Below are 16,756 nucleotides of genomic sequence, written 5' to 3' on the forward strand. Positions count from 1 at the left end.
TCTCTGCTGCTACTGGCTGGCTGTACTGCTCTGTGTCCCTGTCCCCTGTCTCTGCTGCTACTGGCTGGCTGTACTGCTCTGTGTCCCCTGTCCCCTGTCTCTGCTGCTACTGGCTGGCTGTACTGCTCTGTGTCCCTGTCCCCTGTCTCTGCTGCTACTGGCTGGCTGTACTGCTCTGTGTCCCTGTCCCCTGTCTCTGCTGCTACTAGCTGGCTGTACTGCTCTGTGTCCCTGTCCCCTGTCTCTGCTGCTACTGGCTGGCTGTACTGCTCTGTGTCCCTGTCCCCTGTCTCTGCTGCTACTGGCTGGCTGTACTGCTCTGTGTCCCTGTCCCCTGTCTCTGCTGGTTCATGGCTGCTACTGGTTGGCTGTAGTTGGTTGGTGTCTGGTTCTTGGTGCTGGTGTTTGTGGGTAGATGGGCACCTCAACCCCCCATAACCCCTAACATGAACCTATATGGTACGAAGCCTCTGACTGGGCCTTTTCAGTTCCATCCTTCTCCAGGATCATTTGTATTGATCTGAAAGAAGCTACACACCTAGCCAGCCCTCTTCAACTTCTCCAGTCCTCTCACACAGACCCTGCCCTCTCAGATCTGTACAAATTCCTAAAGGGTAGAGGTTAGGGAATGTTTTTTTTTTGCAAGTATGAGGTGTTTGACTCTGACTGTCCCGCAGGCGGAGGAGCGTCATGGCAACGTGGAGGAGAGGGTGAGGCAGATGGAGGCTCAGCTGGAGGAGAAGAACCAGGAACTGCTCAGGGTAAGACAGATGGGGTCAAAGGTCGTCTGGCTGGCAGTCAGTCAGTCTGTGTTGTTGGGCATATTGTTTCAGATGTGGTCATTGGACTGTGTTTATTTAGCATTGTACTTTCACTGTAGACAATATATTCATTCTCATTCAAATAAGTCAGTGAAGATTTGCCCTCATACAACCGAAAGATCCATTAAATTAACAGAAAATGGAAGAAAACAATTAAAACGTGTGTTGTGAAATGTTTCCTGTCATAAAGGAAGCGGTAGTTTGTCCTGCTCTGTCTGGGAGCTCTTCTGATTAACGTGTGTGTTTGTGTTGTGAAGGCGCGCCAGAGGGAGAAGATGAACGAGGAGCACAACAGGCGTCTGTCGGAGACGGTGGACAAGCTGCTGTCAGAGTCCAACGAGAGGCTACAGCTTCACCTCAAGGAGAGGATGTCTGCCCTAGAGGACAAGGTGGGTGGGTTAGGTTACAGCTTCACCTCAAGGAGAGGATGTCTGCCCTAGAGGACAAGGTGGGTGGGTTAGGTTACAGCTTCACCTCAAGGAGAGGATGTCTGCCCTAGAGGACAAGGTGGGTGGGTTAGGTTACAGCTTCACCTCAAGGAGAGGATGTCTGCCCTAGAGGACAAGGTCACCTCAAGGAGAGGGTGGGTGGGTTAGGTTACAGCTTCACCTCAAGGAGAGGATGTCTGCCCTAGAGGACAAGGTGGGTGGGTTAGGTTACAGCTTCACCTCAAGGAGAGGATGTCTGCCCTAGAGGACAAGGTGGGTGGGTTAGGTTACAGCTTCACCTCAAGGAGAGGATGTCTGCCCTAGAGGACAAGGTGGGTGGGTGGGTTAGGTTACAGCTTCACCTCAAGGAGAGGATGTCTGCCCTAGAGGACAAGGTGGGTGGGTTACAGCTTCCCCTCAAGGAGACATGCTAAATGGCATGTCATTATATCCGTACCTCTGCACCTGAACCAATCTGGGACAATGCTGTGGTCATTATCTATAGCTGAGACAATGCTGTGGTCATTATCTACAGCTGAACCAAGCTGGGACAATGCTGTGGTCATTATCTACAGCTGAACCAAGCTGGGACAATGCTGTGGTCATTATCTACAGCTGAACCAAGCTGGGACAATGCTTGTGGTCATTATCTATAGCTGAGACAATGCTGTGGTCATTATCTATAGCTGAGACAAGCTGGGACAATGCTGCGGTCATTATCTACAGTGCCTTGCGAAAGTATTCGGCCCCCTTGAACTTTGCGACCTTTTGCCACATTTCAGGCTTCAAACATAAAGATATAAAACTGTATTTTTTTGTGAAGAATCAACAACAATTGCGACACAATCATGAAGTGGAACAACATTTATTGGATATTTCCAACTTTTTTAACAAATCAAAAACTGAAAAATTGGGCGTGCAAAATTATTCAGCCCCTTTACTTTCAGTGCAGCAAACTCTCTCCAGAAGTTCAGTGAGGATCTCTGAATGATCCAATGTTGACCTAAATGACTAATGACGATAAATACAATCCACCTGTGTGTAATCAAGTCTCCGTATAAATGCACCTGCACTGTGATAGTCTCAGAGGTCAGTTAAAAGCGCAGAGAGCATCATGAAGAACAAGGAACACACCAGGCAGGTCCGAGATACTGTTGTGAAGAAGTTTAAAGCCGGATTTGGATACAAAAAGATTTCCCAAGCTTTCAACATCCCAAGGAGCACTGTGCAAGCGATAATATTGAAATGGAAGGAGTATCAGACCACTGCAAATCTACCAAGACTTGGCCGTCCCTCTAAACTTTCAGCTCATACAAGGAGAAGACTGATCAGAGATGCAGCCAAGAGGCCCATGATCACTCTGGATGAACTGCAGTGATCTACAGCTGAGGTGGGAGACTCTGTCCATAGGACAACAATCAGTCGTATATTGCACATATCTGGCCTTTATGGAAGAGTGGCAAGAAGAAAGCCATTTCTTAAAGATATCCATAAAAAGTGTCGTTTAAAGTTTTCTACAAGCCACCTGGGAGACACACCAAACATGTGGAAGAAGGTGCTCTGGTCAGATGAAACCAAAATTGAACTTTTTGGCAACAATGCAAAACGTTATGTTTGGCGTAAAAGCAACATAGCTCATCACCCTGAATACACCATCCCCACTGTCAAACATGGTGGTGGCAGCATCATGGTTTGGGCCTGCTTTTCTTCAGCAGGGACAGGGAAGATGGTTAAAATTACATTACATTGCATTTAAGTCATTTAGCAGACGCTCTTATCCAGAGCGACTTAATTGATGGGAAGATGGAGGGAGCCAAATACAGGACCATTCTGGAAGAACCTGATGGAGTCTGCAAAAGACCTGAGACTGGGATGGAGATTTGTCTTCCAACAAGACAATGATCCAAAACATAAAGCAAAATCTACAATGGAATGGTTCAAAAATAAACATATCCAGGTGTTAGAATGGCCAAGTCAAAGTCCAGACCTGAATCCAATCGAGAATCTGTGGAAAGAACTGAAAACTGCTGTTCACAAATGCTCTCCATCCAACCTCACTGAGCTCGAGCTGTTTTGCAAGGAGGAATGGGAAAAAAATTCAGTCTCTCGATGTGCAAAACTGATAGAGACATACCCCAAGCGACTTACAGCTGTAATCGCAGCAAAAGGTGGCGCTACAAAGTATTAACTTAAGGGGGCTGAATAATTTTGCACGCCCAGTTTTTCAGTTTTTGATTTGTTAAAAAAGTTTGAAATATCCAATAAATGTTGTTCCACTTCATGATTGTGTCCCACTTGTTGTTGATTCTTCATAAAAAAATACAGTTTTATATCTTTATGTTTGAAGCCTGAAATGTGGCAAAAGGTCGCAAAGTTCAAGGGGGCCGAATACTTTCGCAAGGCACTGTATAGCTGAGACAATGCTGTGGTCATTATCTACAGCTGAGACAATGCTGTGGTCATTATCTACAGCTGAGACAATGCTGTGGTCATTATCTATAGCTGGGACAATGCTGTGGTCATTATCTATAGCCGAGACAATGCTGTGGTCATTATCTATAGCTGAGACAATGATGTGGTTATTATCTATAGCTGAGACCGTGCTGTGGTTATTATCTATAGCTGAACCAATCTGGGACAATGCTGTGCTGATTCTCCATGTGCTGTTTGTCCTCCACCAGAACGGCCTGATCAGAGATCTGGAGCACAGTAAGAAGCTGGTTGAGGAAACGCACCATGAGAAGGTAAGGACTGTTGACTCTGGCTGCTGTCTCCTCTGAACAACTGGAGAGTTGTCATCACTGTGTTTTGGATTCTCATTGCCAATGACACTCCTCATGTCTGTCTTTCTCCCCTCTCTCTCCCTCTCTTTCTTCCCCCTCTTTGCCCCCCCTCACCTCTCCCTTCCTCTCCACCTCCTTCCCTCTCTTCCTACTCCCTCCTCTCTCCTCCCTCTCTTCCTATCCCCTCCTTCCCTCTCCCCTACTCCCCTCCCCCTCCTTCCCTCTCTTCCTACCCCCTACTCTCTCCTCCTCCCCTCTCCCTCCCCCTCCTTCCCTCTCTCTCCCTCTCCCTCTCTTCCTACTCCCTCCTCTCTCCTCCCTCTCTTCCTATCCCCTCCTTCCCTCTCTTCCTACCCCTACTCTCTCCTCCTCCCCTCTCCCTCCCTCTCCCCCTCCTTCCCTCTCTTCCTATCCCCTTCCTTCCCTCTCTTCCTTCCCTCTCTTCCTATCCCCTTCCTTCCCTCTCTTCCTTCCCTCCCTCCCTCCCTCTCCCCTACTCCCCTCCCCCTCCTTCCCTCTCTTCCTACCCCCTACTCTCTCCTCCTCCCCTTCCCTCCATCTCCCCCTCCTTCCCTCTCTCTCCCCCTCCTTCCCTCTCTCTCCCTCTCCCCTTCCTTCCCCCTCTTCCTATCCCCTTCCTTCCTATCCCCTTCCTTCCCTCTCTCCTCCCTCTCCCCCTCTTCCCTCTCCTCCCTCCCCCCTCTCTCCCTCCCCTCCCCCCCTCCTCCCCCTCCTCCCTCCCCCTCTCTCTCCCTCCCCCTCCCTCTCTTCCTCCCCCTCTCTCTCCCCCCCTCCCCTCCCTCTCTCCCTCCCCCCCTCCCTCTCCCTCCCCCTCCCTCTCTTCCTCCCCCCTCTCCCTCCCCCTCCCTCTCTTCCTCACCCCCTCTCTCCCTCCCCCTCCCTCTCTTCCTCACACCCCCCTCTCTCCCTCCCCCTCCCTCTCTTCCTCACCCCCTCTCTCCCTCTCCCCCCTCCCCCTCCCTCTCCCCCTCCTTCCCCCACTTCCTCCCCCTCCTCTCTCCCTCCCCTTCCCTCTCTTCCTACCCCCTCCTTCCCTCTCCCTCCTCTCTCCCTCTCCCCTCGTCCCTCCCTCTCTGCTCGTCCCTCCCTCTCTCAGGAGCAGCTATTGATCCAGATTGAGACGATGCGGGCGGAGAACGAGCAAGGCAGGAACAGGAGCAACTCACTGCTGCACCATGGGTAAAATAATCAGCTTTCTCATTGGCCGCCCTGGACGCTGGCCCACACATGATTGGCCAGTGCTCTGGCCTCTCTGTCCACCTCTTTTCTTTGTGATTGATCTTTTGTGTGTGTGTTGCATGTCTGTCCTTGCGTTTGTTTGTGTGTGTGTGTGTGTGTGTGTGTGATGTATGTGCGTGTGATGTATGTGCGCTCTCAGGCGGTCTCACCAAGGCAGCACCCCAGACTTCCGGTACCCGGTGTCGGCCTCCTCCATGATGGACAGCCACTCGGACCACTACGGTAGCGCGCTGGTGCTGAGGCGGCCCCAGAAGGGGCGTCTCGCCGCTCTGCGGGACGAACCCTCCAAGGTGAACCAGCCGTGTCCTAGTGAGGGACAGTTTAAATGGAATATTGACAGCTGGTGTCTGTCTGGTGGATCTAGATACTGATGTTCCAGATCATTCAGCCCAGATATCTATTGTCTGTGTTGAAGTCATCTCCGGCCCACAAACTGTTGTCTCTCTCCTCCCCTCTCATTTGTTCTGTATCTGATGGTATTCTCTCTCTCTCTCTCTCTCTCTCTCTCTCTCTCTCTCTCTCTCTCTCTCTCTCTCTCGTTCTCTCTCGTTCTGTTTCTCTTTCTCTGCTTCCTCTCTGGACATCAGAGACATGTAAGTCAGAGTGAAGACAACCATAATAATGAGAGGTTGATTTGATAGTGTTGGTCTGTAGTCATTGCTGTGGAGTGTGTTTTACAGAGCATGGCTGAAAGGTATCCTGGACTCTCTGATACGGTTAGGCTAACTTTCTCTGTAACCCCCCCCCCCCTCTCTCTCCTCAGGTCCAGACTCTGAATGAACAGGAGTGGGAGCGCGTGCAGCAGGCTAATGTTCTGGCCAACGTTGCTCAGGCGTTTGAGTCTGACCTGGAGACGTCAGACCTGGAGGACGATGAGCGCGAGACCATCTTCAGCTCCGTGGACCTGCTGTCCCCTGCCGGCCAGGCCGACGCTCAGACCCTGGCCCTCATGCTGCAGGAGCAGCTGGATGCCATCAACAACGAGATCAGGTACACACACGCACCCCTACTATCAGCATGTTGGATGTATTTCAACATCATTCTGGAGATTCATTCTAGTATTGGTTGAGCAACATTTTCCCTTTTTTTATTTGAGAGAAAACAAGGTGATGCTAGCACTAACATCTCTCCTCGCTCTCCCTCTCCTCGCTCTCCCTCTCCTCGCTCTCCCTCTCCTCGCTCTCCCTCTCCTCGCTCTCCCTCTCCTCGCTCTCCCTCTCCTCGCTCTCCCTCTCCTCGCTCTCCCTCTCCTCGCTCTCCCTCTCCTCGCTCTCCCTCCTCGCTCTCCTCGCTCTCCCTCTCCTCGCTCTCCCTCTCCTCGCTCTCCCTCTCCTCGCTCTCCCTCTCCTCGCTCTCCCTCTCCTCGCTCTCCCTCTCCTCGCTCTCCCTCTCCTCGCTCTCCCTCTCCTCGCTCTCCCTCTCCTCGCTCTCCCTCTCCTCGCTCTCTCTCCTCGCTCTCCCTCTCCTCGCTCTCCCTCTCCTCGCTCTCTCGCTCTCTCGCTCTCCCTCTCCTCGCTCTCTTCGCTCTCCCTCTCCTCGCTCTCTTCGCTCTCCCTCTCCTCGCTCTCTTCGCTCTCCCTCTCCTCGCTCTCTTCGCTCTCCCTCTCCTCGCTCTCTTCGCTCTCCCTCTCCTCGCTCTCGCTCTCCCTCTCTCGCTCTCTCTCTCCCTCGCTCTCCCTCTCCCCTCTCCTCGCTCTCCTCGCTCTCCCTCTCCTCGCTTCCCTCTCCTCGCTCTCCCTCTCCTCGCTCCCTCTCCTCGCTCTCCCTCTCTCCCTCTCCTCGCTCTCCCTCTCCTCGCTCTCTCTCCTCGCTCTCCCTCTCCTCGCTCTCCCTCTCCCTCTCGCTCTCCCCTCGCTCTCCCTCTCCTCGCTCTCCCTCTCTCGCTCTCTCGCTCTCCCTCTCCTCGCTCTCCCTCTCCTCGCTCTCCCTCTCCTCGCTCTCCCTCTCCCCTCTCCTCGCTCTCCCTCTCCTCGCTCTCCCTCTCCTCGCTCTCTTCGCTCTCCCTCTCCTCGCTCTCTTCGCTCTCCCTCTCCTCGCTCTCTTCGCTCTCCCTCTCCTCGCTCTCTTCGCTCTCCCTCTCCCCGCTCTCTCTCTCCTCGCTCTCCCTCGTCTCTCTCCTCTCGCTCGCTCTCCCCCGTCTCTCTCCTCTCGCTCCCCCTCGTCTCTCCTCTCCCTTCTCTCTCCCACCCCCCTCCAGGATGATTCAGGAGGAGAAGGAGAACACAGCCATGCTGGCAGAGGAGATGGAGAGCCGTGTGGGCAGCGGGGACAGCCTGGGGGCCAGCCGCTTCCGCTCCATGAGCTCTATCCCCCCCTCCTCCATGGGGGGCTCGTCGCCCCCCGGCTCAGGCTCCTCCACCCCGCGACGCATCCCCAACCGCAGCCCCAACCGAGAGGTGGACCGCATGGGAGTCATGACCCTGGTGAGATCTGAGAGGATTTGATTGGTGGAAGTTCCAACTAGCCTATCAGAGAACAAGTGGAGCTCTCATCATATTACCTACGCTTGTTATATCCTCTGTTCTCCACAAGGGCGTAGGGTTTAGGGTGCAGGGCGTAGGGTTTAGAGGGGATTTGAGATTGGTCCCTACACTCCATCCATCATCAGTCTCCTTTTACTCATTCAGCTTCAGTCCATCCATGTTGATCAACCAGCTCCTCTTTCTTCCTCTCTGAAACAAGCAGCCTTTCAATCATCCTCCCCTAGAATGACCTCGTCCTCCCCTAGAATGACCTCGTCCTCCCCTAGGATGACCTCGTCCTCCCCTAGGATGACCTCGCCCTCCCCTAGGAGGACCTCGCCCTCCCCTAGGAGGACCTCGCCCTCCCCTAGGAGGACCTCGCCCTCCCCTAGGAGGACCTCGTCTTCCTTCTCTTGTCTATCTCATTTCTGCTCTCTCTCTCTCCATTCCTTTAGCTTCACTAACTGTGTCATTATTGAATCATAGTACCATCCCCTGTTCAGACTAGTCCACAGGAGATCTGTGTTGTTACATCTGTGTCTGTTAGAATCAAATGTTTTCATCTGTTCAGTGTTTCTGACACGTTCATGGAACTAGCTACCAGTTTGGCGTTTTGTATTTGGTAGGTGACGTGTGTGTGTGTGTAATCTGTACCTGTGTTCCCCCAGCACTACCTCTATAACCCCTATGTGATCCAGAGGTCCCTGTCCCACCAGCAGACAGTAGCTTACCTGCCCTACCCTGCTGCTAGCATTAGCTTACCTGCCCCCCCTGCCTGTAGCTATGCTCCATGCTACTTCCAGGTATCACCCCCTACCGTCCTCCTCTCTTCCCCGGGCAGGGTTCAGTCAGCCTGGGGTCGCACTCACACACACCACCCCCTGTCCCACGGTCCATCTGTGGGGCCACACAGTAATCACGAGCTGTTCACTAGCCTCCCATGGGAGGGTTTTGAAGTTGTCCTAGAATGCTGGGCCCCCATTGGACTTCAGAAAAAGATCAGGCAGGTAGCTTAACCAATGAAGATGCAGAGCAAATGTAAAAACTCTGTTTGGCTGTTAGCTCATCACAAGTCAGACAGAACGGCGGTTGATTTTGATATCAGTTAAAGTAGAGCCTTGTTGTGCTCAATTCAGACTTCATTTCAGACACGACAGAGTTAAATGAAGTCTTTTCCCCTCAGCTTGATTAAGTTCTGCGTTTGAGTTCTGTCCTCCCCCCCCCCTTCCTGGTTCTCTTATCTCTTCCTGTGTTCGGAGCAGGACGAGGAGAACCTTCCGTGGAAATATGTGCTGCTACTCCATTTGTTTATTTACTCTAGAGATGCCAAGTTGGAGAAAAGGCATGCAGGGGCACATCAACCCTGGATGCCTCATTCCCCTGTCACATGACACGAGTCCCATATCCCTGGCTGCCTCATTCCCCTGTCACATGACACGAGTCCCATATCCCTGGCTGCCTCACAGTCCCGATCCTCTAGGCAAACAGTCCCGATCCTTTAGGCCACATATGTCAGAGTCAAGGCCCGCGGGCCACATCCGGCCCGCGAGAAGGTTTTTTACGGCCCCTGGGATGATCTTGATTTATTATTAGAACCGGCCCGCAGACCGCAGCAAGCCGGCAGCCCGCAGATCTTTTACACGCACCAATACTACATTTCCCACAATGCAACGGTGACGCACCGAGCAGTAGGCTGCTTCATTTCAATATTTATTGGCACAGCAGTTGTCAGCATCACAGTAAAATTAACTTTCAGATACCCATCAAAAATGGCAAAACGGAAGGTGGACACTGAGAACCGGGGGTTTCAAACAAGGTGGGAGTCGGAGTATTTGTTCACGGAGGTAGCTGGAAAACCTGTGTGTCTTCTGTGTGGAGAAAGTGTGGCGGTACTGAAAGAGTATAATCTGAGACAACATTATGAAACGAAACACGCGGACAAAAACAAGAATATGGACATGGAACAAAGGCTACAAAAGGCAGAGGAATTAAAACGAGGCCTCAAATCTCGACAGGCTCTGTTCAAAAAAGCCAAATCACAAGGCCAGGCTGCTGTCAAGGCCAGTTTTATTTTGGCAGAAGAGATCGCTAAATCAGCCCGGCCATTTACGGAGGGGGATTTCATCAAAAACTGCATGATTAAAGTTTGTGACGAAGTTTGCCCAGAAAAAAGGCAACTCTTTTTAAATGTGAGTCTGAGCAGAAACACCATTGCCGAGAGAGTAGACCAGTTGTCCATCAATCTAAAAGAGCAGCTTGTGAAAAAGGGAAAAGATTTCATTGCATATTCCTTGGCTGTGGATGAGAGCACCGACATTTCTGACATTGCCCAGTTGTCAATTTTCATCCGTGGAGTGGACTCCAGCCTAAGCGTGACAGAGGAGTTTTTGGCTTTACGTCCTATGCATGGCACAACTACGGGGCATGATTTGTATGAAGAGGTGTCAAGATGTGTAAATGAGATGGAGCTGCCTTGGGAAAAACTCGTGGGTTTGACAACCGACGGAGCACCTGCGATGTGTGGACACAGGAGCGGACTGGTGGCAAAGATACAGGAAAAGATGCAAGAGGAAAACGCGACAGGTGAGCTGACAGCTTATCATTGTATCATACACCAGGAAGCGTTGTGCGGTAAAGCCTTGAAAATGGAGCATGTAATGAGCATCATCACGCGCACAGTTAACTTTATCAGAGCCAAAGGTTTGAATCACCGCCAGTTCAAGGCATTTCTGACGGAGTTAGAAACGGAGCATGGTGATTTGCCTTATCACACAGAGGTGCGATGGCTAAGCCAGGGAAAGGTGCTTCAAAGATGTTTCGAGCTTCGTGAGGAGATTTGTCTGTTCTTGGACAGCAAAGGGAAAGATACAACACAACTCCGAGACGAAATGTTTCTGTGTGAAATGGCTTTTCTGTGTGACATTACGAGTCATCTGAATGCAATGAACTTGCAGCTGCAGGGTCGGGATCGTGTCATCTCTGATATGTACAGTACAGTGAAGGCATTTAAAACCAAACTGACTCTGTGGGAGACGCAGATGCGGAAAGAAAATTTGAGCCACTTTCCCAGCTGCCAGACCATGAAAGAGAAGCTCTCTACCAGTGCGTTCCCGAGCGCACAGTTGGCTGATAAAATAGGTATGCTTGCCGCTGACTTTCGACGCCGATTTGCTGACTTTGAAGCACAAAAAAGCAGGTTGGAACTGCTCGGTAACCCATTTGCTGTTGACGTGGAAAGCTCACCACCAAACCTCCAAATGGAGTTGATTGACCTCCAATGCAATGATGCACTGAGGGCAAAATATGCGGCAGTGGGTGCTGCGGAGTTCGCCCGTTTCCTCCCGACACAATGCCCCAGCTGCGCATCCAGGCTGCTCAAACGTTGTCTATGTTTGGCAGCACATACCTGTGTGAACAACTGTTTTCTTTGATGAACTTGAACAAAACATCACACAGAAGTCGACTTACTGCTGAACACCTCCACTCAATTCTGAGGATTTCCTCAGCTCAGAGCCTTACCCCGAACATTGATGAACTTGTGGAAAAGATGGGACACCACCAAGTATCACCCTCAACTTCAAACAAGTGAACATTACTGTGCAATCACATATTTAGAGTTTTTACTCAGTTCAAGTTTAAAAGTTAAAGTTTAATATTTGTTTTCACTGCATGTTACTTCTCCTTAAACAAAGTGTTGTTTTTGATTAATAGATTTTTGCACTTTATTTTATTGTATTTCAATCCAATTATATTTTAAAAATATTTCAGTTGAGTGGATGATAGAAAATTGCTATTATTGTTTTTTTCTTTGAAGTAAATTTAGCCCACTTTTGCTAAAATAGAAAATATAGGCTACTGATGGTGCCTTGAATACCGGTTTCTTTCATTTAATGTTCATGTTATGGGGATTTTTATATAAAGGAAATTTGTCTTTTGTGTCTGTTGAAAATTAAAGATTACTGACAGAGCCATAAGAAAATATTGCTTTATTTATCTGATCATATTGGAATATATTTGTTAGGTTTTCAGTAGGTTCAATTAGGTTCACTAGACTATATGCGTCATTTAAAAAAAATGAACATTCGAACAGTCCGGCCCTCGGCTTGTAGCTAAATTTTTTATTTGGCCCTCCGTCCATTTGACTTTGACACCCCTGCTTTAGGCAAACAGTCCCGATCCTTTAGGCAAACAGTCTGTTGTGTGTTTCATTTTCTGTATCAACTTAAACCAATTAATACTCAAATGTTTTTTATTTTTTTAAGAACACCCATGTGTGAGGGCACAGTCGCTGTGTGAGAGCACGGTTGCTGTGTGAGGGTGACCCCATAAAGCAGTAGCTCAGCCATTAGCTACGAGCAGACTGAACCCCTCCCCCTCCCGGAGTGTATTTTGCAGTGGTTTCACTCTGCTCCCTCCTCTGATCTTTGACCTCCGTGTGATTTCCCCAGATTTCAGACTGTGTATGTTTGAATGTGGACAGACTACAGTAGAGTGATGTAGTAATGTAGGGTGGTGGTAGGGGGGAGACAGTAGAGTGATGTAGTAATGTAGGGGGAGACAGTAGAGTGATGTAGGGGGGGGCAGTGGAGTGATGTAGTAATGCAGGGTGGTGGTAGGGTGGGAGACAGTAGAGTGATGTAGTAATGTAGGGTGGTGGTAGGGGGAGACAGTAGAGTGATGTAGTAATGTAGGGTGGTGGTAGGGGGAGACAGTAGAGTGATGTAGTAATGTAGGGTGGTGGTAGGGGGGAGACAGTAGAGTGATGTAGTAATGCAGGGTGGTGGTAGGGGGAGACAGTAGAGTGATGTAGGGGGGCAGTGGAGTGATGTAGTAATGTAGGGTGGTGGTAGGGGAGGGAGACAGTAGAGTGATGTAGTAATGCAGGGTGGTGGTAGGGGGAGACAGTAGAGTGATGTAGGGGAGACAGTAGAGTGATGTAGGGGGGCAGTGGAGTGATGTAGTAATGTAGGGGGAGACAGTAGAGTGATGTAGTAATGCAGGGTGGTGGTAGGGGGAGACAGTAGAGTAATGTAGTAATGTAGGGTGGTGGTAGGAGGAGACAGTAGAGTGATGTAGTAATGTAGGGGGAGACAGTAGAGTGATGTAGTAATGCAGGGTGGTGGTAGGGGGGAGACAGTAGAGTGATGTAGTAATAAAGGGTGGTGGTAGGGGGAGACAGTAGAGTGATGTAGTATTGCAGGGTGGTGGTAGGAGGAGACAGTAGAGTGATGTAGTAATGCAGGGTGGTGGTAGGGGGAGACAGTAGAGTGATGTAGTAATGCAGGGTGGTGGTAGGGGGAGACAGTAGAGTGATGTAGTAATGTAGGGTGGTGGTAGGGGGAGACAGTAGAGTGATGTAGTAATGCAGGGTGGTGGTAGAGGGGAGGAGACAGTAGAGTGATATAGTAATGTAGGGTGGTGGTAGGGGGAGACAGTAGAGTGATGTAGTAATGCAGGGTGGTGGTAGGAGGAGACAGTAGAGTGATGTAGTAATGCAGGGTGGTGGTAGGGGGAGACAGTAGAGTGATGTAGTAATGTAGGGTGGTGGTAGGGGAGGGAGACAGTAGAGTGATGTAGTAATGCAGGGTGGTGGTAGGGGGAGACAGTAGAGTGATGTAGGGGGAGACAGTAGAGTGATGTAGGGGGGGCAGTGGAGTGATGTAGTAATGTAGGGGGAGACAGTAGAGTGATGTAGTAATGCAGGGTGGTGGTAGGGGGGAGACAGTAGAGTAATGTAGTAATGTAGGGTGGTGGTAGGAGGAGACAGTAGAGTGATGTAGTAATGTAGGGGGAGACAGTAGAGTGATGTAGTAATGCAGGGTGGTGGTAGGGGGAGACAGTAGAGTGATGTAGTAATAAAGGGTGGTGGTAGGGGGGAGACAGTAGAGTGATGTAGTATTGCAGGGTGGTGGTAGGAGGAGACAGTAGAGTGATGTAGTAATGCAGGGTGGTGGTAGGGGGAGACAGTAGAGTGATGTAGTAATGCAGGGTGGTGGTAGGGGGGAGACAGTAGAGTGATGTAGTAATGTAGGGTGGTGGTAGGGGGGGGAGACAGTAGAGTGATGTAGTAATGCAGGGTGGTGGTAGAGGGGAGGAGACAGTAGAGTGATATAGTAATGTAGGGTGGTGGTAGGGGGGAGACAGTAGAGTGATGTAGTAATGTTGGGTGGTGGTAGGAGGAGACAGTAGAGTGATGTAGTAATGCAGGGTGGTGGTAGGAGGAGACAGTAGAGTGATGTAGTAATGCAGGGTGGTGGTAGGGGGGAGACAGTAGAGTGATGTAGTAATGCAGGGTGGTGGTGGGAGGAGACAGTAGAGTGATGTAATAATGCAGGGTGGTGGTAGGAGGAGACAGTAGAGTGATGTAGTAATGCAGGGTGGTGGTAGGAGGAGACAGTAGAGTGATGTAGTAATGCAGGGTGGTGGTAGGAGGAGACAGTAGAGTGATGTAGTAATGCAGGGTGGTGGTAGGAGGAGACAGTAGAGTGATGTAGTAATGCAGGGTGGTGGTAGGAGGAGACAGTAGAGTGATGTAGTAATGCAGGGTGGTGGTAGGAGGAGACAGTAGAGTGATGTAGTAATGTAGGGTGGTGGTAGGGGGGGAGACAGTAGAGTGATGTAGTAATGTAGGGTGGTGGTAGGAGGAGACAGTAGAGTGATGTAGTAATGCAGGGTGGTGGTAGGGGGGGAGACAGTAGAGTGATGTAGTAATGTAGGGTGGTGGTAGGAGGAGACAGTAGAGTGATGTTGTAATGTAGGGGGAGACAGTAGAGTGATGTAGTATTGCAGGGTGGTGGTAGGAGGAGACAGTAGAGTGATGTAGTAATGTAGGGTGGTGGTAGGAGACAGTAGAGTGATGTAGTAATGTAGGGTGGTGGTAAGGGGGGGAGACAGTAGAGTGATGTAGTAATGTAGGGTGGTGGTAAGGGGGGGAGACAGTAGAGTGATGTAGTAATGCAGGGTGGTGGTAGGAGGAGACAGTAGAGTAATGTAGGGTGGTGGTAGGGGGGAGACAGTAGAGTGATGTAGTAATGCAGGGTGGTAGGAGGAGACCGTAGAGTGATGTAGTAATGTAGGGTGGTGGTAGGAGACAGTAGAGTGATTAGTAATGCAGGGTGGTGGTAGGGGGGGAGACAGTAGAGTGATGTAGTAATGCAGGGTGGTGGTAGGAGACAGTAGAGTGATGTAGTAATGTAGGGGGAGACAGTAGAGTGATGTAGTAATGTAGGGTGGTGGTAGGGGGGGAGACAGTAGAGTGATGTAGTAATGCAGGGTGGTGGTAGGAGACAGTAGAGTGATGTAGTAATGTAGGGGGAGACAGTAGAGTGATGTAGTAATGTAGGGTGGTGGTAGGGGGAGACAGTAGAGTGATGTAGTAATGCAGGGTGGTGGTAGGAGACAGTAGAGTGATGTAGTAATGTAGGGGGAGACAGTAGAGTGATGTAGTAATGTAGGGTGGTGGTAGGGGGGAGACAGTAGAGTGATGTAGTAATGCAGGGTGGTGGTAGGAGACAGTAGAGTGATGTAGTAATGTAGGGTGGTGGGGGGAGACAGTAGAGTGATGTAGTAATGTAGGGTGGTGGTAGGGGGAGACAGTAGAGTGATGTAGTAATGCAGGGTGGTGGTAGGAGACAGTAGAGTGATGTAGTAATGTAGGGGGAGACAGTAGAGTGATGTAGTAATGCAGGGTGGTGGTAGGGGGGAGACAGTAGAGTGATGTAGTAATGCAGGGTGGTGGTAGGAGACAGTAGAGTGATGTAGTAATGTAGGGGGAGACAGTAGAGTGATGTAGTAATGTAGGGTGGTGGTAGGGGGAGACAGTAGAGTGATGTAGTAATGCAGGGTGGTGGTAGGAGGAGACAGTAGAGTGATGTAGTAATGTAGGGTGGTGGTAGGGGGGGGGGAGACAGTAGAGTGATGTAGTAATGCAGGGTGGTGGTAGGGGGAGACAGTAGAGTGATGTAGTAATGCAGGGTGGTGGTAGGAGGAGACAGTAGAGTGATGTAGTAATGTAGGGTGGTGGGTGGTGGGGGAGACAGTAGAGTGATGTAGTAATGCAGGGTGGTGGTAGGGGGAGACAGTAGAGTGATGTAGGGTGGTGGTAGGAGGAGACAGTAGAGTGATGTAGTAATGTAGGGTGGTGGTAGGGTGGGAGACAGTAGAGTGATGTAGTAATGTAGGGTGGTGGTAGGGTGGGAGACAATAGAGTGATGTAGTAATGCAGGGTGGTGGTAGGGGGAGACAATAGAGTGATGTAGTAATGTAGGGTGGTGGTAGGGGGGAGACAATAGAGTGATGTAGTAATGCAGGGTGGTGGTAGGGGGGGAGACAATAGAGTGATGTAGTAATGCAGGGTGGTGGTAGGGGGAGACAGTAGAGTGATGTAGTAATGTAGGGTGGTGGTAGGGTGGGAGACAGTAGAGTGATGTAGTAATGTAGGGTGGTGGTAGGGGGGGAGACAGTAGAGTGATGTAGTAATGTAGGGTGGTGGTAGGGGGGAGACAATAGAGTGATGTAGTAATGTAGGGTGGTAATGTAGGGGGAGTGGGAGACAATAGAGTGATGTAGTAATGCAGGGGGTGGTGGTATGTAGGGTGGTGGGGGGGAGACAGTAGAGTGATGTAGTAAATGTAGGAGTAGAGTGATGGTAGGGTGGTGGTGGGAGACAGTAGAGTGATGTAGTAATGCAGGGTGGTGGTAGGGGGGAGACAATAGAGTGATGTAGTAATGCAGGGTGGTGGTAGGGGGAGACAGTAGAGTGATGTAGTAATGTAGGGTGGTGGTAGGGGGGAGACAGTAGAGTGATGTAGTAATGTAGGGTGGTGGTAGGGTGGGGAGACAATAGAGTGATGTAGTAATGTAATGAGACAGTGGTGGTGGTAGGGTGGGAGACAGTAGAGTGATGATGTAGGGTGGTGTAGGGGGGTGGTGGTAATGGGTGGTGGTAGGGGGAGACAGTAGAGTGATGTAGTAATGACAGTAGGGTGGTGTAGGGTGATGTA

General features: G+C 50.5%; 1 protein-coding gene across 2 annotated transcripts in view; it reads left to right on the forward strand.

Annotated features, from left to right (window-relative positions):
* The window catches only part of LOC124020014 (liprin-alpha-1-like), a 91,359-nt gene that overhangs the window by 59,972 nt on the left and 14,631 nt on the right, over positions 1-16,756 (forward strand). Inside the window, exons 10-17 of one of the 2 annotated variants that reach the window (XM_046335434.1) lie at positions 678-761; positions 1,079-1,210; positions 3,931-3,993; positions 5,150-5,232; positions 5,432-5,582; positions 5,880-5,885; positions 6,056-6,282; positions 7,490-7,715. In XM_046335434.1, the coding sequence (XP_046191390.1) occupies positions 678-761; positions 1,079-1,210; positions 3,931-3,993; positions 5,150-5,232; positions 5,432-5,582; positions 5,880-5,885; positions 6,056-6,282; positions 7,490-7,715 (972 nt within the window). The remainder of the gene's footprint in view (positions 1-677; positions 762-1,078; positions 1,211-3,930; positions 3,994-5,149; positions 5,233-5,431; positions 5,583-5,879; positions 5,886-6,055; positions 6,283-7,489; positions 7,716-16,756) is intronic. The other variant, XM_046335435.1, reaches the window with a different exon arrangement.

This window comes from Oncorhynchus gorbuscha, unplaced genomic scaffold, assembly GCF_021184085.1.
Source record: "Oncorhynchus gorbuscha isolate QuinsamMale2020 ecotype Even-year unplaced genomic scaffold, OgorEven_v1.0 Un_scaffold_748, whole genome shotgun sequence".
Lineage (NCBI taxonomy): Eukaryota > Metazoa > Chordata > Actinopteri > Salmoniformes > Salmonidae > Oncorhynchus > Oncorhynchus gorbuscha.